Genomic DNA, 23,801 nt, shown 5'->3' on the forward strand with positions numbered 1-23,801 from the left:
GGGAGTGAAAACTAATTCCAACGGTGGAGATTTTCCGTGCTGGAGGGTGTTTCACTCAGAGGGAACCGCGGCCGGCCTCATATCCTGGTTTGTGTGCGCAGATAAGGAGTGAGCAATTCCTCCGAGTGCCTCGGCAGTGCACGCCCGTGTTATCACACAGAGGGGCAGAGTCAGGGGCCTTTGTGTGGGCCAAAGCGGAATCTCGAGCCGCCCCAGCGCCTTGCAAAAGCCGCGCACGGGGACGGAGCGAGACTCAATTCCAACGCTGCAACTTTTCCCTGCGGTTGGGGGTTTCACTCAGAGTGTGAGACTGCTGGCCGGATATCCTGGTCACAGACAGTGAGTGAGAGTTTCCTCCAAGCGCCCCGGAAGTAGGCGCCCGCTTGTGCTACCGGACAGAGTGGCAGAGCCAGAGGTCTTTGAGTGGGCGGAAAGCCCGCCTGATTATGCTAGCAGCTCTGACTGACTGAGCCTTACCCAGAGCCCTGTGCTGAGTGGAAATAGAGTGGGGAGTTGCCAGCTCTTTGAGCCTCTTACTATCCAGGCAGAGGCAGCAGCAACCCCATAGCTGGATTATCAGGCTACTAATCAAGGAAGGAAAGACTAGGAGAAAGGCTCCAGGAATACGGACTCTCTTACTGTCGGAGCCTATAAATGCTAATGAGCTTCGACTGCCAACGAGACTAAAGCACAATACATGACATTGCCATAGAGACTTATCAACTGCAAGACTCTACCTGAGCGTGCCAAAGGGGCAGAACCCGGGGTACAGAGTCACCGACCAGGAAGAGGGAGAGAAAAGAAAAAGCAAGAAGATAACCTCTCAAAATCAAGAATAATCTGCAGACTTTATAACCTATCACATTTTATTATATTTGTTCATTTGTTTCTCTTATCTTCATTCTTGATACTTTTTTTTCCTCCTCCAATTTGGCCGATTAACTCTCTACCAGTCTTACTCTCTCCTCTCCTTGAACTACACTACCCATAAGTGTTACATCTCCCATTATCTTTTCTCTTCTCTTCCTTTCTCTCTATGAGGGTTGCACTCCAAAACCCTTAACTTTCTCTCTCTCTCTCCTTTCTTTTTTCTTCTTTTAGTGGTTCCCTCTTTCTTTCTCTCTCTCTCTTTCTTTTCTCCCTCTATATTAGTTTCTTCCTTTCTCCTTTACATCTCCTCTCATTCAAACCTCAATAACAAACAAATTATCTTATCTGGGACTCAAACCTATGTTTGTGGCATTTTGGGGGGTTTTTACTTCACCTTTTTCCATATTATCTAGTTCTTGTTCCACTAAATACAATAGTAATTTTTTAATTTGTCCCCCCATTTTTCCGTTTTCCTCTTATTCCTCTCATCATAACTATTAGACAACCAACACCTAAAAGTAAATCATTTTATTCTTGACCCAAATTTTTTTCTTATTTGCTTTTTGTGGGTTCACATGCTCTTTTTTTTTCTTTCTTTTTTTTTTTGCCCCTTTATTACTTTTCCCCAATTCAGGCCCTCCATCACAGGCATTGTTTGTTATAATTCACAGTCCACCACAAGATTTTCTCAAAAAAGAGGGGAGAGGAGAGAAGAGAAAAAAAGGAGGGGGGGAATAATTTCCTTTTTTTAAAAATTTTTATTTTATTTTAATTTCTTTATTTCATTATTAATTTTTTTTTAAAAAAAACAACTCTTTTCGATTTTTTTTTTTATTTTTTTAACTTTTTATTCTTTATTAAATCTCATTAATACTATCAACAAAACCACCCTCAGATGCCATTAAGGAAGAGAAAATCGAATATCATGGATACAAAAGAAAGAGAGGTAACACAGCTAGATGAGGAAAAATCTATGGAGAAAAAATTTAATATATTGGAAACCTTGGAGCTAAATGACAGAGAATTCAAGATAGAAATCCTAAAAATCCTCCGAGATATACAAGAAAACACAGAAAGGCAATTTAGGGAGCTCAGAAAACAACTCAATGAACACAAAGAATATATGTCCAAGGAAATTGAAACTATAAAAACAAATCAAACAGAGATGAAAAACTCAATTCACGAGCTGAAAAACGAAATAACAAGCTTAGCTAATAGAACAGGTCAGATAGAAGAGAGGATTAGTGAAATAGAAGACAAGCAACTTGAGGCACAACAGAGAGAAGAAGAAAGAGACTCAAAAATTAAAAAAAATGAGATAGCCCTACAAGAATTATCTGACTCCATCAAAAAGAATAACATAAGAATAATAGGTATATCAGAGGGAGAAGAGAGAGAAAATGGAATGGAGAACATACTCAAACAAATAATAGATGAGAACTTCCCAAGCCTGTGGAAAAAACTTAAGCCTCAAGTTCAAGAAGCAAACAGAACTCCAAGTTTTCTTAACCCCAACAAACCTACTCCAAGGCATATCATAATGAAATTGACACAAATCAACAGCAAAGAAAAAATTCTCAAGGCAGCCAGGGAAAAGAAGAATACAACATATAAAGGAAGGCCCATTAGATTATTATCAGGTTTCTCAGCAGAAACTCTACAAGCTAGAAGAGAGTGGACCCCAATATTTAAAGTCCTGAAAGAGAGGAACTTTCAGCCACGAATACTATACCCATCAAAGCTATCCTTCAAATACGAAGGAGAAATAAAAACATTCACAGATACAGAAAAGATGAGGGAATTTATCATCAGAAAACCCCCACTCCAGGAATTACTAAAGGGGGTTCTCCAATAAGATACAAAGAACAAAAAAAAACAGAGCCACAAGTAAAAGCTCCAAGAAGAACACAATAAAACCAAATTTAAACTGTGACAACAACAAAAAGAAAGAGGGGGAGAAGATGGAGATTAACAGTAGCAAAGGACGATGGAGTGCAAAAGTACTCACAAAATAGTTCGCTACAATGAACAGGGTAGGGACCCTTTTCATTACTCAAAGGTAACCACCATTGAAAAAACCACCACAGAAGCACATGAGATAAAAAAGATAGCAACAGAGGAAAGATGTATGGAATACAACCAAATAAAAACAAAAGATAGAAAAACGAAAGAGAAGGATCAAACAAGACACAAAACTAACAGAAAGCAAGATATAAAATGGCAATAGGGAACTCACAAGTATCAATAATTACACTAAATGTAAACGGATTAAACTCACCAATAAAAAGGCACAGAGTAGCAGAATGGATTAAAAAAGAAAAACCAACTGTATGCTGCCTACAGGAAACTCATCTAAGTAACAAGGATAAAAAGAAATTCAAAGTGAAAGGCTGGAAAACAATACTCCAAGCAAATAACATCCAAAAAAAAGCAGGTGTAGCAATACTCATATCGGATAATGCTGACTACAAGACAGGAAAAGTACTCAGAGACAAAAATGGCCATTTCATAATGGCTAAGGGGACACTGAATCAAGAACACATAACAATTCTTAATATATATGCACCAAACCAAGGAGCACCAAAATATATAAGACAGCTACTTATTGATCTTAAAACAAAAACTGACAAAAATACAATCATACTTGGAGACCTCAATACACCGCTGACGGCTCTAGATCGGTCATCCAAACAGAGAATCAACAAAGACATAGTGGCCTTAAACAAAACACTAGAGCACCTGGATATGATAGACATCTACAGGACATTTCATCCCAAAGTGACTGAGTATACATTTTTCTCCAGTGTACATGGATCATTCTCAAGAATTGACCATATGTTGGGCCACAAAAACAACATCAGCAAATTCAGAAAAATTGAAGTTGTACCAAGCATATTTTCTGATCATAAAGCCTTGAAACTAGAATTCAACTGCAAAAAAGAGGGAAAAAATCCCACAAAAATGTGGAAACTAAACAACATACTTTTAAAAAATGAATGGGTCAAAGAAGAAATAAGTGCAGAGATCAAAAGATATATACAGACTAATGAAAATGACAATACGACATATCAGAATCTATGGGATGCAGCAAAAGCAGTGATAAGAGGGAAGTTCATATCGCTTCAGGCATATATGAACAAACAAGAGAGAGCCCAAGTGAACCACTTAACTTCCCACCTTAAGGAACTAGAAAAAGAAGAACAAAGACAACCCAAAACCAGCCGAAGAAAGGAGATAATAAAAATCAGAGCAGAAATAAATGAATTAGAGAACAGAAAAACTAAAGAAAAAATTAATAGAACAAGGAGCTGGTTCTTTGAAAAGATCAACAAAATTGACAAACCCTTGGCAAGACTTACCAAGGAAAAAAGAGAAAGAACTCATATAAACAAAATCCAAAATGAAAGAGGAGAAATCACCACGGACACTGTAGATATACAAAGAATTATTGTAGAATACTATGAAAAACTTTATGCCACTAAATTCAACAACCTAGAAGAAATGGATAAATTCCTAGAAAAATACAACCTTCCTAGACTGAGTCAAGAAGAAGCAGAAAGCCTAAACAGACTTATCAGTAGAGAAGAAATAGAAAAAACCATTAAAAACCTCCCCCAAAATAAAAGTCCAGGCCCTGACGGTTATACCAGTGAATTTTATCAAACATTCAAAGAAGACTTGGTTCCTATTCTACTGAAAGTCTTCCAAAAAATTGAAGAAGAAGCAATACTTCCAAACACATTTTATGAGGCCAACATAACCCTCATACCAAAACCAGGCAAGGATGGCACAAAAAAAGAAAACTACAGACCAATATCTCTAATGAATACAGATGCTAAAATACTAAACAAAATACTAGCAAATCGAATACAACAACACATTAAAAAAATAATACATTATGATCAAGTGGGATTCATCCCAGAAACTCAAGGATGGTTCAACATACGTAAAACGGTTAATGTAATACACCATATCAACAAAACAAAGAACAAAAACCACATGATCTTATCAATAGACGCAGAAAAGGCTTTCGATAAAATACAACACAATTTTATGTTTAAGACTCTCAACAAAATGGGTATAGAAGGAAAATATCTCAACATGATAAAGGCCATATATGATAAACCATCAGCTAACATCATATTAAATGGCACTAAACTGAAGGCTTTCCCCCTTAAATCAGGAACAAGACAGGGTTGTCCACTCTCTCCACTCTTATTTAATGTGGTACTAGAGGTTCTCGCCACAGCAATCAGACAAGACAAAGAAATAAAAGGCATCCATATCGGAAAAGAAGAAGTAAAGGTATCACTTTTTGCAGATGATATGATCCTATACATCGAAAACCCCAAAGAATCCACAAAAAGACTACTAGAATCAATAAGCCAATACAGTAAGGTCGCAGGATACAAAATTAACATACAGAAGTCAATAGCCTTTCTATATGCCAACAATGAAACAACTGAGAAGGAACTCAAAAGAATAATCCCCTTCACGATTGCAACAAAAAAAATAAAATACTTAGGAATAAACATAACAAAGAATGTAAAGGACTTATATAATGAAAACTATAAACCATTGTTAAGGGAAATCGAAAAAGATATAATGAGATGGAAGAATATACCTTGTTCTTGGCTAGGAAGAATAAATATAATCAAGATGGCTATATTACCCAAAGCAATATACAAATTTAATGCAATTCCCATCAAACTTCCAATGACGTTTTTTAAAGAAATAGAGCAAAAAATCATCAGATTTATATGGAACTATAAAAAACCCCGAATAGCCAAAGCAATCCTAAAGAAAAAGAATGAAGCTGGGGGCATAACAATACCTGACTTCAAACTCTATTATAGGGCCACGACAATCAAAACAGCATGGTATTGGCAGAAAAATAGACACTCAGACCAATGGAACAGAATAGAAAGTCCAGAAATAAAACCACATATATATAGTCAAATAATTTTTGATAAAGGGGCCAACAACACACAATGGAGAAAAGAAAGCCTCTTCAATAAATGGTGCTGGGAAAACTGGAAAGCCACATGCAAAAGAATGAAACTGGACTACAGTCTCTCCCCCTGTACAAAAATTAACTCAAAATGGATCAAAGATCTAAACATAAGACCTGAAACAATTAAGTACATAGAAGAAGACATAGGTACTCAACTCATGGACCTGGGTTTTAAAGAGCATTTTATGAATTTGACTCCAATGGCAAGAGAAGTGAAGGCAAAAATTAATGAATGGGACTACATCAGACTAAGAAGTTTTTGCTCAGCAAGAGAAACTGATAACAAAATAAACAGAAAGCCAACTAAATGGGAAATGATATTTTCAAACAACAGCTCAGATAAGGACCTAATATCCAAAATATACAAAGAACTCATAAAACTCAACAACAAAGAAACAAACAATCCAATAAAAAAATGGGAAGAGGATATGAATAGACACTTCTCCCAGGAAGAAATACAAATGGCCAACAGATATATGAAAAGATGCTCATCTTCTTTAGCTATTAGAGAAATGCAAATCAAAACGGCAATGAGATACCACCTCACACCTGTTCGATTAGCTGTTATTAGCAAGTCAGGTAATAGCAAATGTTGGAGAGGCTGTGGAGAAAAAGGAACCCTCATACACTGTTGGTGGGAATGTAAAGTAGTACAACCATTATGGAAGAAAGTATGGTGGTTCCTCAAAAAACTGCAAATAGAACTACCTTATGACCCAGCAATCCCTCTACTGGGTATATATCCCCCAAACTCAGAAACATTGATACGTAAAGACACATGCAGCCCCATGTTTATTGCAGCATTGTTCACAGTGGCCAGGACATGGAAACAACCAAAAAGCCCATCAATAGATGACTGGATAAAGAAGATGTGGCACATATACACTATGGAATACTACTCAGCCATAAGAAATGATGACATCGGAACATTTACAGCAAAATGGTGGGATCTTGATAACATGATACGAAGCGAAATAAGTAAATCAGAAAAAAACAGGAACTGTATTATTCCATACGTAGGTGGGACATAATAGTGAAACTAAGAGACATTGATAAGAGTGTGGTGGTTACGGGGGGGAGGGGGGAATGGGAGAGGAATAGGGGGTGGGGAGGGGCACAAAGAAAACAAGATAGAAGGTGACAGAGGACAATCTGACTTTGGGTGGTGGGTATGCAACATAATTGAATGACAAGATAACCTGGATTTATTATCTTTGAATATATATATCCTGATTTATTGATATCACCCCATTAAAAAAATAAAATTATAAAAAAAATGTTATCTTTCATATTCTCATATTTTTATTTTACCAGATGAATTTTAGAGCCATTTTGTTTTTCTGCACATAATCATTTCAAAGAAATGACTGAGTTTTTATGCACTAATACAAAATCTAAACAATAATCGAGGAAAACCTTAAATGTTAAGAGTATTTGTATCCTGCATCTCAGATAGAGACTTTCTGCAAGTCTGTAATCACCCCGTACAAAGTTTGATGGTTTCTTATGTAGTAATTTCCTCAGAGCAGCAGTGTCAGGGAGCCTCTGGACCTTGCCTCTGCCGGCTGAATGGCTTGGAAGGGATAAATTATTAAAGTCTATGCTTCTTTTATCAATATACATATATGGGATGCATAAATGATACAAGAATATAATGCAAGGTCTCCATTACCATACAATTATTCACATACAGTACTATAAAAGCAGTCAAGAGAAGTGAGATTTTTAAAATCTATCTTAATATTTTGTTCCTTGTCGTGAGAATGTTTGCATGCTACTACTCCTGGTAAAACAAAGAGAGAACCTCCTTACAGAATTATAATTCAGAAAAAAAAAGCTGTAATTGGATCACTGTCAATCATTTTCATATTTTATATATTTCATACTTTATAGAGAGGGCAGTGACCAGGCTGTGTCCACAGAAAGTGAGTGAGCAAACCTTTTTATCCATTCCATTTGACATGGAGAGAGAAAGTGAAACAAGTCTGATTTTTAGCAGCAGGTGCTAAAAAGTTAAGATAGAAAATAAGCAGTTATCAACTTTCATATCAATTAACATGAGTCAATAATGTTACTTCAAATAATAATTTTAAAAATCTTGTTGGAAAGTTCTGTCGTCTGTTTGAGTCTGTTGTGTGACTTATTTTCTTACCAAAGGTAACTAGGAATTAATCTTGTAACCAGCATGAAGAAGAGTCTTACCTGATCTTTGGCTACAATGTTTCCCTAAAAAAATAACAAAAAAAATTACCCTTCAAGTGCTCACTACCCAAGCTAGGCTGTAAACCAAAATTTTGAGATGCTACTTTACAGAAAATTGAAGTTTTTAGAGTTCTATATGGGGAAATTTTTCTATTCTATCTTAAAACAAATTTCAATAAGAAATTCGTAAGATGAGGAGTAGGCCTGTAATGTGTTGTATATGGATGATTTTATAGGTAGCGCTATATTTGTAGCGGTTATATTTGTAGAGGTTATATTACATATTGAAACAAGTTATTTTATAGTAGGTCTTTGATGAGTTATCTTTCTTCTGAGGACTGATCAGAATGGGAAATTGGCTAAATACTATAATAAAACATAATGTACCTAACTCTGACATAGTCATTAAGAGAATTCTATTTCATTTTTAAGAGTATGTAAAAATAAAGTTCAAAACAAACATTTACATTTAATTACTCCAAGTGATACTAGCAGACTCAGTCAGTATAAGTCTCCTTAATATGAAGACTTTCAAATTTTCTTAGAACAAGAATGTAATCAAAGGAAACCATAAAAGACTAACTTCCTCACTCACAACACTGAACTGAAACAATTTTGATCATCTTATTTTATTATTTTTCTGCCTGGAACTAGTACATAGTTACACTAAAGTCAACACATAAACAACAATAAACTCTGTTGGTATTTGTATTAGGATTGCATTAAATTTGTAAATTACTTCAGGAAGAATTGACATCTTTATAGCATTATAAAATTGAATGTTTCTATTTCAAGGCTGTTTTGATCCATTTTCTCAAGTCTTCATTTGTGTCTTGAGGAGTATTCTAAAGTTCTCTTCATGTTAGTATTGAGTGCTTAAGTTCATTCCCATTTTATCTTTCTACCCTACCTTCGGATAGCTGCCTTTGGTCCTCCATGCCTCACTAGCTACTGCTGATTCTAAAATTTATGTGAAACAATAAACAATACTAGTTACAAATACTTTGAAAGAAGAGCTATGAAGGAAGATTGACCCAAACAGATATAAACATACAAAGCCCTGATAATGAAACTATGGTACTGGAATATGTAGAGTAAGACTGACCAATTAAACAAAAAGTCAAGAACAGACCCCAAAAATCAGGGAAAGTATCACATAATTAAGGTAGTACCTCAAATCACTAAAAATGGGCTATTTTATAAAAGATGGATTTAGAAAAAATAAAGTTGGAATCATATTTCCCACCATATATCAGGGTAAATTCTAAGTAGATCAAATACCGAAATGTTAGGATACTACAATCATAAAGTTATAATATCAGAATTAAAATAGGAGCACTTTGTTTAATTTCAAGTTATGGAGAAGGTGTTTTCAACCACTCCTGAAAACCAGAACTCAAAAGACAAGACTGATGCATTTGACGCCAAAACATGAAGTAAAATTCTCCATGACGTAATATACTACATGCACAGTTGAAAGACCAATGAAACGAGAAAAAATATTTGTAACTCATATAAAAACTGATAGACTAATTTCCCTAGTACATAAAAAAGCTGTTAGAAATCCATAGGAAAAAGACCAACAGAAAAATGTAGAAGAAGTGTATGACCTGACAGTTTACAGAAAAAAAAAAGAGAAAAAGATAAACTTTTTAAAAACGAAGAGGTGCTGAATCTCAGTCCCGACCAGAGAAATGCAACAGCATTCCGGGTATGTTAACTAGCAGGTTAGCAGGACTGCAAAAAACATTTGATAGGAAACCCTAATGCAGGGGTCCCCAAACTGCGGCCCCCACCGCACTTCCGGAAGGGGCACCTCTTTCATTGGTGGTCAGCGGATGCATCCTGTGCTCCTGGAGTACTGTATGTGGCAGTGCCGCACACTTGCATCATTTTTCCGGCTAGCAATATGGACAATTTGGAACCGGACATTGACCATCTCGTTAGCCAAAAGTAGGCCCATAGTTCCCATTGAAATACTGGTCAGTTTGTTGATTTAAATTTTCTTGTTCTTTATTTTAAATATTGTATTTGTTCCTGTTTTGTTTTTTTACTTTAAAATAAGATATGTGCAGTGTGCATAGTTTTTTTTATAGTCCGGCCCTCCAATGGTCTGAAGGACAGTGAACTGGCCCCCTGTGTAAAAAAGTTTGGGGACCCCTGCCCTAATGAATCCTAACCCCCGAAGAGAAATTTTACAGTTTTTGAAATATGATGTGTTAATTACTTACACAAGTGTGTCAGCTACTCATATAAAGTATTCATATGAATGCATTACTTATTCAAAACTGAAACTGCATATTTATACTGACATTTTTAGAGATCAGTATTTGTTTGACATCAATGAAATGTAACTATAAACAAAAGTACACTAAAACAAACAAAAAATATATATGAAGTCCAGCTAGATATTTCCCTCCCAAAATTCACTTACTTTCTTCATTAAAGAACACCTAAATAAGACCTTCTCTTTGAGGTCATCTGAAAGAACAAAAGAGAATAAAAAAAAAATGGAATAATGTTCTTACTGTAAGTTCAGTGTTAGTGTATATCACGGCCAGGTTCCACCTAAAATAATCTGGCAAACCGGCAGCAGTAGACTTGTCAGTGTGTCAAAGCTTCCTGTGACTTTAACTATGAAAGTCATTGCAAAGGAAGAATGGGCATGACTGGTAAGGAGACCATTTGTGGGGAGGCAGGGGAGGAAGAGCATGATGCTGAAAGTTTAAGTGCTTTAGGAAATGGTGGAAGCATCAATAGAAATGAGGAAATCAAAAGAAATATAATATATGTAGGAGGTGGAGAATGAGTTCAGCAGAGCAGCTTCCAGAAAGAAATGCTCAGAAAGCAGGGACAAACGGAACTGACATTGGGTCCAGAAAAGCCCCAAAAGTACATTTAAAAAATCCAAGTGTATTAGCAAACCAAACCTACCAGCCATTTTTCATATTCATCAATAGCTTGTTTATCTTTATCATTTTTCTCAGCTCTTTTCAGTTCTTCTCTTTTTTTCTCATTTATTTTCTCTTTTCCCTTTTCTTTGAAAAAAGCTTCTTTTTTTTCATTCCTATGTAGGATAGCATAAAACACTGGAAAGTTAAAGGAGAACATATAATAAAGATTTCCTAATAAATCTTTATAATGAGATTGAGATGCTTTAGTAAATTAAAAAAAAATTTAAGGATTTTATTTATTCATTTTTTTAGAGAGAAAAAGAGAGAGAGAAAGAAAGAAGGGGGGGAGGAGCAGGAAGCATCAACTCCAACATGTGCCTTGACAGGGCAAGCCCAGGGTCTCAAACCAGCGACCTCAGAGTTCCATCCGGGTCGACACTTTATCCACTGCGCCACCACGGGCCAGGCACATTAGTAAATTTCAAGTGAATACACTTTGGAAGTCCTAGACAGCTATTAATTTAAAATCCGTCACAGCACTTATTTTGGATTACCATTTTTCCACAGCCGTGACGTTGTCCTTCCTTTTTTCAGCAATAGTTTCTTCCTCCTTTTGTTTCTTTGCTCTTTCATATTCTTTCTCCTTTTTATTTTTCTCTTTAAGATACTCCATCTTTTTTTCTTTCCATCTTTCAAAAGCCTGAAAAATTTCAGAATGAGTTTCTGATTTATTGTGAATACTGTAAAATCAGTAAAAACACAGTTAATCACTAATTTCGATTTCAAATATTTAAACATAATAAAGAGATATTCAAACTGTCAAATACTTGTTGAGCTTCTTCTTTCCTGGCAGCATTTTCTTCTTCAGTTTTCTTCTTGTTTTTGTCCTCAAGCCTTTTTTTGGCAGCTATTTTCTTAGCTTCCTTTTCCTTCATGGCCTTCCAGGCCTCAAATGATGCTAAGGCTTCTTCTCTCTTAGCAGCCTTTTTCTATTTTGAGAAAAGAGTAGACAGTTATATATGTATATACAAATAGCTAGAGAAATACAGATATGTAGACATACATATTTTTCCTTTTTTCCCTCGATACGCATCATACCTATACATTATGTTTCAAAGCAGATACTTTATTTAGAATGGTTTATACAAATTGATTTATTAAAAATTGTATTCTGAATCATTCACTACATCTTAAAATGTCCTTTAGCCCTGGCCAGTTGGCTCAGTGGTAGAGCATCAGCCCGGTGTGTGGATGTCCAGGGTTTGATTTCTGGTCAGGGCACACAGAAAATTACATATCTGCTTCTTCACTCCACCCCTCTCCCTCGTGCTTCTCTCTCTCTCTCTTCCCCTCCTGAAGCCATGGCTCAATTGGAGCAAGTTGGCCCCAGGCATTGAGGATCACTCTATGGCCTCCACCTCAGGTGCTAAGAAGAGCTCGGTTGCTGAGCAATGGAGCAACACTCCAGATGAGCAGAGCATCGTCCCTTAGTGGTTTGCCGGGTGCATCCTGGTTGGGCGCATGAGGGAGTCTGTCTCTCTGCCTCCCCTCCTTTCACTGAATAAAAGAAAAATGTCCTTTACTAAAAGGCATTTCATCAGTTATTGATGTACTATTAGTCATGGGAAAAAAGTCAACTATATATTTTCTTGGCAGTGCACTACACAAACATTATCAAAATCAACTGTAACAGGCCCAGTGGTACTGTAAGATGTTCATAATCAAATATTTAAGTAAAATATATAAAAACATCAGAAAAGTATGAAGCTTCGAAAGTGAGTCTGAGTAAGGGTATTTGGCCACGTCACACAGTAAACTGCAGATGTTTGCTTCAAACAGAGTTCTGATCAACATCAAAGCATAAAACTCTTACCACATAAACATATTCCAAATGGTGAACTTGTGTGGCAGACTGGAAAATATGTAGGTGAGTGTATAGCAAGTATGTTATTACTTTACTTACTTGAATCTAATCCCATGATAACCTGTGCTTACATTAATATTGGTTAACATTAAATGATATAAAGCCTTATTTTGGATAAAACATAATTTAGAAATAGAAGGACTACCTACCTCACTGAGATGTAAAGATCAAACGAGAAGTCTCTGGCACTAACTGCAGCAGTAAGAGGCTGCAAAGGTGGTGACAGGTGTACAAGCACGCCCCCTGCAGGGCTGTTCCATACAGGACTGTGCATTTGGGAAACAGGACTTTTTTCTAAATCCATTTCAGCACTAGACAGCATAAGGAAGTGTTTCCCCGCCCCGCCCCAGGGCTTTCATTTTAGAAGATGAGAAAGAACTGAGCATGTTGTAGGCTATTACGTAGGAGTTGGAGGTAGAGATAGAATAGGAGAGAATGAAACAAGAGCTCAGCTCAAGTCAATGGGAAGGATATGGGTCATAGACTCAGGTAGGAGTTAGTGTTAAAGATACAAAAGAACTATAAGTAAGAAAGAGGAAAACTGAAGGGTAAGGCTGACGACCCTTTCTTTTCTTGGCTAAATTGTAGGACTGAAAGAAATTTTTAAGAGTGAAATAATCAGGTGGTCACAAGCAATACTAAATACATAACCAGTAGTGTGAAAACTATTCCACCCACATAAAAAATAAAAATCTCTGTGTATTTGTTTTCATAAAACAGTTATACATTTTTATATCAAACTAAAAATATATCAAGTTCTAGAGAAATAAATTCTTTTATATACAAGTTATTTTGCCATTTAAAAAACAGTTCATTTCTAAATATGAAATATTCACAGATATTTTACTGAAGTATTTACTGAATATTTACTGAAGAGATATTAAAAAATTTCAGAGTACCTGTTCATTTTGGATCCTTAAGTTTTCACTTTCAATCCTTTTAATTCTGTGCTTTTCATGCAGATATACATTTTTCCTTTCTAACCACTCCTGTGAGAACAAGAATAAAGCTGTGATATTCAAAGTTTCTGGAATGAATTGGAATTCTTGTTTATTTCTGTAGTATTTTATTTAGAAATTTAAAAAGCAAAGCAAAATACAATTTATTAATTTTATATAAACTGGTATTTTTTTTCTTTTTTGTATATATGTTCTAATATATAAAGATGAGCATGAATTAAGAAAATTGTTATTTTTCTTAGGATTTAAAACAGACTTTGAAAATGAAATAAATGGCTACATATATTAAGATTTTTCTGAAATTCACATGTACTGTTTTTTTAAAGTATATTATCCTGTATAACAGAAAAATATAATTGTGAAAAAATTAGGAAAGTCTTTTTCTGTGTAAGCAGGTACAAACTCCCAAATACAAACTCTCAGAAAAAAACAAACTAAAATTCTTTTTGTTCATGACAATATAAACTTTAAGAGAAAAAGTATAAAAACACATACAGACCTTAACAATATTATTCTTAAAAATATTTTATAAAATATATTTTTATAAATTGCCATGGCATATTTCTTTCTTTAAAAACTAGGATGAGAGATGACGTCAGAGTAATGGCGGAGTAGGAAGCGATACCGATAAATCTCCCCCAAAACTCAACAAGATCTTCAACCAGAAACAGAAAAACCTATACTTGGAGCTTCCAGATGCTTCGCAATACACCGAAAGGTATGATTGAGTGAAAAATTGGCTAAATATATAACCAAACCCCGAAGGAAAAAGGGAGTAAGAAATGCTCCGCCTTCCTCACTAACCTAAACAGGGCGGCTTTCTCTGGTAACTGTGAATATAGAAACTGAGGCGGGCAAAGGGGGTGAATAGATCCAGGCCGCCGCGGCACAAACGGCCGAACCAGGCTGTGGCACACAGATCCAAGCCGAGGAAAATCTGATCCTGTGGCAACCCGGGCAATACAAGCTAACATTCGCGCCAAACCCAAACAAAGAAAGACAAGCGGAGCGGCCATTTTACCCGGTCTCCTGGTCAGTGCGCAGTTAGTGGGCGAGAATTTCTTCCTAGGCCCCGAGAGTGGGTGCCCGTGTTGCCCCACGGAGAGGCAGGGTCAGAGGCCTTTCTGTGGGCTGAGGACAGAGTCTCTGGGCAGCCCCAGCGCCCTGGGAAAGCCACGCACGGGAGGGAGTGAGAACTACTTCCAACGGTGGAGATTTTCCGTGCTGGTGAGGGTTTCACTCAGAGGGAACCGCGGCCGGCCTCATATCCTGGTGTGCGAGCGCAGATAAGGAGTGAGCGATTCCTCCGAGTGCCTCCGCAGTGCGCGCCCGTGTTATCGCAGAGAGGGGCAGAGTCAGGGGCCTTTGTGTGGGCCAAAGCGGAATCTCGAGCCGCCCCAGCGCCTTGCAAAAGCCGCGCACGGGGACAGAGCGAGACTCAATTCCAACGCTGCAACTTTTCCCTGCGGTTGGGGGTTTCACTCAGAGCGTGAGACTGCTGGCTGGATATCCTGGTCGCAGACAGTGAGTGAGAGTTTCCTCCAAGTGCCCCCCAGAAGTGGGCGCCCGCTTGTGTTACCGGACAGAGTGGCAGAGCCAGTGGTCTTTGAGTGGGCGGAAAGCCCGCCTGATTATGCTAGCAGCTCTGACTGACTGAGCCTTACCCAGAGCCCTGTGCTGAGTGGAAATAGAGTGGGGAGTTGCCAGCTCTTTGAACCTCTTACTATCCAGGCAGAGGCAGCAGCAACCCCATAGCTGGATTATCAGGCTACTAATTGAGGAAGGAAAGACTAGGAGAAAGGCTCCAGGAACACGGACTCTCTCACTGTCGGAGCCTATAAATGCTAATGAGCCTCGACTCCCACGAGACTAAAGCACAATACATGACATTGCCATAGAGACTTATCAACTGCAAGCCTCTACCTGAGCGTGCCAAAGGGGCAGAACCCGGGGTACAGAGTCACCGACCAGGAAGAGGGAGAGAAAAGAAAAAGCAAGAAGATAACCTCTCAAAATCAAGAATAATCTGCAGACTTTATAACCTATCACATTTTATTATATTTGTTCATTTGTTTCTCTTATCTTCATTCTTGAGACTTTTTTTTCTTCCTCCAATTTGGCCGATTAACTCTCTACTGGTCTTACTCTCTCCTCTCCTTGAACTACACTACCCATAAGTGTTACATCTCCCATTATCTTTTCTCTTCTCTTCCTTTCTCTCTATGAGGGTTGCACTCCAAAACCCTTAACTCTCTCTCTCTCTCCTTTCTTTTTTCTTCTTTTAGTGGTTCCCTCTTTTTTTTTTTCTCTCTCTCTTTCTTTTCTCCCTCTATATTAGTTTCTTCCTTTCTCCTTTACATCTCCTCTCATTCAAACCTCAATAACAAACAAATTATCTTATCTGGGACTCAAACCTATGTTTGTGGCATTTTGGGGGGTTTTTACTTCACCTTTTTAACTCACTAGCAGTGCTCCCATCCCTGGCTCTCCATATTATCTAGTTCTTGTTCCACTAAATACAATAGTAAGTTTTTAATTTGTCCCCCCATTTTTCCGTTTTCCTCTTATTCCTCTCATCACAACTCTTAGACAACCAACACCTAAAAGCAAATCATTTTATTCTGGACCCAAATTTTTTCCTTATTTGCTTTTTGTGGGTCCATACGCTATTTTTTTTTTCTTTTTTCTTTTTTTTTTTTTTTTTTTTTTTCTTTTTTTCTTTTTTGCCCCTTTATTACTTTTCCCCAATTCAGGCCCTCCATCACAGGCATTGTTTGTTATAATTCACAGTCCACCACAAGATTTTCTCAAGAAAGAGGGGAGAGGAGAGGAGAGGAAAAAAGGAGGGGGGGAATAATTTCCTTTTTTTAAAAATTTTTATTTTATTTTATTTTTCTTTATTTCATTATTAATTATTTTAAAAAAAACAACTCTTTTCGATTTATTATTTTATTTTATTTTTTTTAACTTTTTATTCTTTATTAAATCTCATTAATACTATCAACAAAACCACCCTCAGATGCCATTAAGGAAGAGAAAATCGAATATCATGGATACAAAAGAAAGAGAGGTAACACAGCTAGATGAGAAAAAATCTATGGAGAAAAAATTTAATATATTGGAAACCTTGGAGCTAAATGACAGAGAATTCAAGATAGAAATCCTAAAAATCCTCCGAGATATACAAGAAAACACAGAAAGGCAATATAGGGAGCTCAGAAAACAACTCAATGAACACAAAGAATATATGTCCAAGGAAATTGAAACTATAAAAACAAATCAAACAGAGATGAAAAACTCAATTCACGAGCTGAAAAACGAAGTAACAAGCTTAGCTAATAGAACAGGTCAGATAGAAGAGAGGATTAGTGAAATAGAAGACAAGCAACTTGAGGCACAACAGAGAGAAGAAGAAAGAGACTCAAAAATTAAAAAAAATGAGATAGCCCTACAAGAATTATCTGACTCCATCAAAAAGAATAACATAAGAATAATAGGTATATCAGAGGGAGAAGAGAGAGAAAATGGAATGGAGAACATACTCAAACAAATAATAGATGAGAACTTCCCAAGCCTGTGGAAAGAACTAAAGCCTCAAGTTCAAGAAGCAAACAGAACTCCAAGTTTTCTTAGCCCCAACAAACCTACTCCAAGGCATATCATAATGAAATTGACACAAACCAACAGCAAAGAAAAAATTCTCAAGGCAGACAGGGAAAAGAAGAATACAACATATAAAGGAAGGCCCATTAGATTATCATCAGATTTCTCAGCAGAAACTCTACAAGCTAGAAGAGAGTGGACCCCAATATTTAAAGTCCTGAAAGAGAGGAACTTTCAGCCACGAATACTATACCCATCAAAGCTATCCTTCAAATACGAAGGAGAAATAAAAACATTCACAGATACAGAAAAGATGAGGGAATTTATCATCAGAAAACCCCCACTCCAGGAATTACTAAAGGGGGTTCTCCAATAAGATACAAAGAACAAAAAAAAACAGAGCCACAAGTAAAAGCTCCAAGAAGAACACAATAAAACCAAATTTAAACTGTGACAACAACAAAAAGAAAGAGGGGGAGAAGATGGAGATTAACAGTAGCAAAGGACGATGGAGTGCAAAAGTACTCACAAAATAGTTCGCTACAATGAACAGGGTAGGGACCCTTTTCATTACTCAAAGGTAACCACCATTGAAAAAACCACCACAGAAGCACATGAGATAAAAAAGATAGCAACAGAGGAAAGATGTATGGAATACAACCAAATAAAAACAAAAGATAGAAAAACGAAAGAGAAGGATCAAACAAGACACAAAACTAACAGAAAGCAAGATATAAAATGGCAATAGGGAACTCACAAGTATCAATAATTACACTAAATGTAAACGGATTAAACTCACCAATAAAAAGGCACAGAGTAGCAGAATGGATTAAAAAAGAAAAACCAACTGTATGCTGCCTACAGGAAACTCATCTAAGCAACAAGGATAAAAAGAAATTCAAAGTGAAAGGCTGGAAAACAATACTCCAAGCAAATAACATCCAAAAAAAAGCAGGTGTAGCAATACTCATATCGGATAATGCTGACTACAAGACAGGAAAAGTACTCAGAGACAAAAATGGCCATTTCATAATGGCTAAGGGGATACTGAATCAAGAACACATAACAATTCTTAATATATATGCACCAAACCAAGGAGCACCAAAATATATAAGACAGCTACTTATTGATCTTAAAACAAAAACTGACAAAAATACAATCATACTTGGAGACCTCAATACACCGCTGACGGCTCTAGATCGGTCATCCAAACAGAGAATCAACAAAGACATAGTGGCCTTAAACAAAACACTAGAGCACCTGGATATGATAGACATCTACAGGACATTTCATCCCAAAGTGACTGAGTATACATTTTTCTCCAGTGTACATGGATCATTCTCAAGAATTGACCATATGTTGGGCCACAAAAACAACATCAGCAAATTCAGAAAAATTGAAGTTGTACCAAGCATATTTTCTGATCATAAAGCCTTGAAACTAGAATTCAACTGCAAAAAAGAGGGAAAAAATCCCACAAAAATGTGGAAACTAAACAACATACTTTTAAAAAATGAATGGGTCAAAGAAGAAATAAGCGCAGAGATCAAAAGATATATACAGACTAATGAAAATGACAATACGACATATCAGAATCTATGGGATGCAGCAAAAGCAGTGATAAGAGGGAAGTTCATATCGCTTCAGGCATATATGAACAAACAAGAGAGAGCCCAAGTGAACCACTTAACTTCCCACCTTAAGGAACTAGAAAAAGAAGAACAAAGACAACCCAAAACCAGCCGAAGAAAGGAGATAATAAAAATCAGAGCAGAAATAAATGAATTAGAGAACAGAAAAACTAAAGAAAAAATTAATAGAACAAGGAGCTGGTTCTTTGAAAAGATCAACAAAATTGACAAACCCTTGGCAAGACTTACCAAGGAAAAAAGAGAAAGAACTCATATAAACAAAATCCAAAATGAAAGAGGAGAAATCACCACGGACACTGTAGATATACAAAGAATTATTGTAGAATACTATGAAAAACTTTATGCCACTAAATTCAACAACCTAGAAGAAATGGATAAATTCCTAGAAAAATACAACCTTCCTAGACTGAGTCAAGAAGAAGCAGAAAGCCTAAACAGACTTATCAGTAGAGAAGAAATAGAAAAAACCATTAAAAACCTCCCCCAAAATAAAAGTCCAGGCCCTGACGGTTATACCAGTGAATTTTATCAAACATTCAAAGAAGACTTGGTTCCTATTCTACTGAAAGTCTTCCAAAAAATTGAAGAAGAAGCAATACTTCCAAACACATTTTATGAGGCCAACATAACCCTCATCCCAAAACCAGGCAAGGATGGCACAAAAAAAGAAAACTACAGACCAATATCTCTAATGAATACAGATGCTAAAATACTAAACAAAATACTAGCAAATCGAATACAACAACATATTAAAAAAATAATACATCATGATCAAGTGGGATTCATCCCAGAATCTCAAAGATGGTTCAACATACGCAAAACGGTTAACGTAATACACCATATCAAAAAAACAAAGAACAAAAACCACATGATCTTATCAATAGACGCAGAAAAGGCTTTCGATAAAATACAACACAATTTTATGTTTAAGACTCTCAACAAAATGGGTATAGAAGGAAAATATCTCAACATGATAAAGGCCATATATGATAAACCATCAGCTAACATCATATTAAATGGCACGAAACTGAAGGCTTTCCCCCTTAAATCAGGAACAAGACAGGGTTGTCCACTCTCTCCACTCTTATTTAATGTGGTACTAGAGGTTCTAGCCAGAGCAATCAGACAAGACAAAGAAATAAAAGGCATCCATATCGGAAAAGAAGAAGTAAAGGTATCACTTTTTGCAGATGATATGATCCTATACATCGAAAACCCCAAAGAATCCACAAAAAGACTACTAGAAACAATAAGCCAATACAGTAAGGTCGCAGGATACAAAATTAACATACAAAAGTCCATAGCCTTTCTATATGCCAAAAATGAAATATTACAAAACGAACTCAAAAAAATAATCCCCTTCACGATTGCAACAAAAAAAATAAAATACTTAGGAATAAACATAACAAAGAATGTAAAGGACTTATATAATGAAAACTATAAACCATTGTTAAGGGAAATCGAAAAAGATATAATGAGATGGAAGAATATACCTTGTTCTTGGCTAGGAAGAATAAATATAATCAAGATGGCTATATTACCCAAAGCAATATACAAATTTAATGCAATTCCCATCAAACTTCCAATGACGTTTTTTAAAGAAATAGAGCAAAAAATCATCAGATTTATATGGAACTATAAAAAACCCCGAATAGCCAAAGCAATCCTAAAGAAAAAGAATGAAGCTGGGGGCATAACAATACCTGACTTCAAACTCTATTATAGGGCCACGACAATCAAAACAGCATGGTATTGGCAGAAAAATAGACACTCAGACCAATGGAACAGAATAGAAAGTCCAGAAATAAAACCACATATATATAGTCAAATAATTTTTGATAAAGGGGCCAACAACACACAATGGAGAAAAGAAAGCCTCTTCAATAAATGGTGTTGGGAAAACTGGAAAGCCACATGCAAAAGAATGAAACTGGACTACAGTCTCTCTCCCTGTACAAAAATTAACTCAAAATGGATCAAAGATCTAAACATAAGACCTGAAACAATTAAGTACATAGAAGAAGACATAGGTACTCAACTCATGGACCTGGGTTTTAAAGAGCATTTTATGAATTTGACTCCAATGGCAAGAGAAGTGAAGGCAAAAATTAATGAATGGGACTACATCAGACTAAGAAGTTTTTGCTCAGCAAGAGAAACTGATAACAAAATAAACAGAAAGCCAACTAAATGGGAAATGATATTTTCAAACAACAGCTCAGATAAGGGCCTAATATCCAAAATATACAAAGAACTCATAAAACTCAACAACAAACAAACAAACAATCTCATAAAAAAATGGGAAGAGGATATGAATAGACACATCTCCCAGGAAGAAATACAAATGGCCAACAGATATATGAAAAGATGCTCATCTTCTTTAGCTATTAGAGAAATGCAAATCAAAACGGCAATGAGATACCACCTCACACCTGTTCGATTAGCTGTTATTAGCAAGTCAGGTAATAGCAAATGTTGGAGAGGCTGTGGAGAAAAAGGAACCCTCATACACTGTTGGTGGGAATGTAAAGTAGTACAACCATTATGGAAGAAAGTATGGTGGTTCCTCAAAAAACTGAAAATAGAACTACCTTATGACCCAGCAATCCCTCTACTGGGTATATATCCCCAAAACTCAGAAACATTGATACGTAAAGACACATGCAGCCCCATGTTTATTGCAGCATTGTTCACAGTGGCCAGGACATGGAAACAACCAAAAAGCCCATCAATAGATGACTGGATAAAGAAGATGTGGTACATATACACTATGGAATACTACTCAGCCATAAGAAATGATGACATCGGAACATTTACAGCAAAATGGTGGGATCTTGATAACATGATACGAAGCGAAATAAGTAAATCAGAAAAAACCAGGAACTGTATTATTCCATACGTAGGTGGGACATAATACTGAAACTAAGAGACATTGACAAGAGTGTGGTGGTTACGGGGGGGAGGGGGGAATGGGAGAGGGATAGGGGGTGGGGAGGGGCACAAAGAAAACAAGATAGAAGGTGACAGAGGACAATCTGACTTTGGGTGGTGGGTATGCAACATAATTGAACGACAAGATAACCTGGACTTGTTATCTTTGAATATATGTATCCTGATTTATTGATGTCACCCCATTAAAAAAATAAAATTATAAAAAAAAACAAAAAACAAAAAACAAAAAAAAAAACTAGGATGATCAGTTAAGCAAAGGCTGAAAGGGAATAATTTAGTAAATAATATTTTGGCTTGCTCAGGTATTACAAAGAAAAATCTTTTCCAATAAATAAAGTATTAAAGCATCATTTCTGACAGGGCCATTTCATTCCTTGATAAACTGGTACCCTTACATAAGTGATTAAGTCTTACAATTAATTTTTTTTTTTTTACCTGATAAACAGTTGCCCTTATATCATCTGCTCTGTCAGGTTCTATGTTCTGTTTCTGTGAGGGCTTTTGGTCCAAGACTTTCAAAGTCCCTAAATAGTGAGAAGAGGTAGTTTTCGATGGAGTTCTCCTTATAGAACTAGAATTCTTTAAAAACTCAGAGGTCATTAATCTGAAAAGATACAAACAAATCAAGATCAAACATTACAGTTACACTTCCTAAAAAAAAAAGATTCATTAGAATTTTGCAACCAGTATATTTGAAAACTACATTCTAACTTAACAAATTATAATTACCTTGACTATAATATCTAATCTTTCTTTAGTATACAAAGAGATCCACTCACCATGATTTAAATTTTATAACTTCCAGTTATAGAGCTTCAAAGGATTGCTCTTTTAAGGTATTTGTAATTAGTACATCTTTATTATATGCAGCTTAAGTGTCTGTTTGTCGCCGATAGCTTATTGGTTGCTTGCGTAACTGTACTAGCCAATGGGGTGAAGTTGCCACGGCATTCAAATAGTCCTGCCTTCTGGCATGCCACCTCACAAATTGAGGATAAAGATTGGAGCAATTATTATGCTGTTAAGAAATCTTAACACCAGAAGGGGTCTTTGCAATGGTACAAGACTAGAGGTTCTCCAATTGAAAAATAATGTCATAATAGCTAAGTCTTTGACTAGCTCATCTAAAGGTGAAATACATGTCATTCCAAGAATTGATTTGGCTCCATCTCAAACAGGGTTGCCGTTTCAATTGAGACGTAGACAACTTCCTGTAAAACTTGCCTTTGCTATGACCATCAATAAGTCTCAGGGCCAACCGCTTAAGCGTGTTGGCATTTTTTTACCTGAGCCTGCATTTGGACACGGCCAACTTTATGTTGCCTGTTCAAGAGTTCGTGAAAGAACGGATGTAAAATTAAAAATAATTGATGGTCCTCTGCAAGGAGAGCTTAAAAATGATGGAAAGATCTACACAAGAAATGTTGTGTACAAAGAGATCTTTGACATGTGAATTAACATTTTATTATTTAAATCACCTTTATTTATTGAGCTAGCGGTGGCTCTTAAGAAATGTACCACCAGTGGTTTCCTTCATTGCACTCTACTTTAAGCAATTAAGCAAGTAGAAGGGGGAAACCCCGTGGGGCAGTAAGCAAAGGGGCGTCCTCGCCGCCTGCCCTGGGTAATTCAGTTTGAATTAGCAGACACCTTTGCACAAATCATTTTAATTACAATTTATAATATCTAGAACAGCAGTCATTTCGTATGACCGCCGGGCTTTCTAGTTTT

The 23,801-nt window shown here is 36.4% G+C and overlaps 1 protein-coding gene across 3 annotated transcripts in view; it reads right to left on the reverse strand.

Moving 5' to 3' along the window:
• Positions 1-23,801, reverse strand: part of MAP9 (microtubule associated protein 9) — a 52,625-nt gene that overhangs the window by 10,893 nt on the left and 17,931 nt on the right. For all 3 annotated transcript variants that reach the window (XM_066279620.1, XM_066279599.1, XM_066279609.1), the window contains exons 9-13: positions 22,506-22,674; positions 13,804-13,893; positions 11,808-11,969; positions 11,535-11,680; positions 11,021-11,153 (exon numbers count right to left, since the gene is read on the reverse strand). In XM_066279620.1, coding sequence (XP_066135717.1) covers positions 11,021-11,153; positions 11,535-11,680; positions 11,808-11,969; positions 13,804-13,893; positions 22,506-22,674 — 700 coding nt within the window. The remainder of the gene's footprint in view (positions 1-11,020; positions 11,154-11,534; positions 11,681-11,807; positions 11,970-13,803; positions 13,894-22,505; positions 22,675-23,801) is intronic.

The sequence above is a fragment of the Saccopteryx bilineata genome, chromosome 1, assembly GCF_036850765.1.
Source record: "Saccopteryx bilineata isolate mSacBil1 chromosome 1, mSacBil1_pri_phased_curated, whole genome shotgun sequence".
Lineage (NCBI taxonomy): Eukaryota > Metazoa > Chordata > Mammalia > Chiroptera > Emballonuridae > Saccopteryx > Saccopteryx bilineata.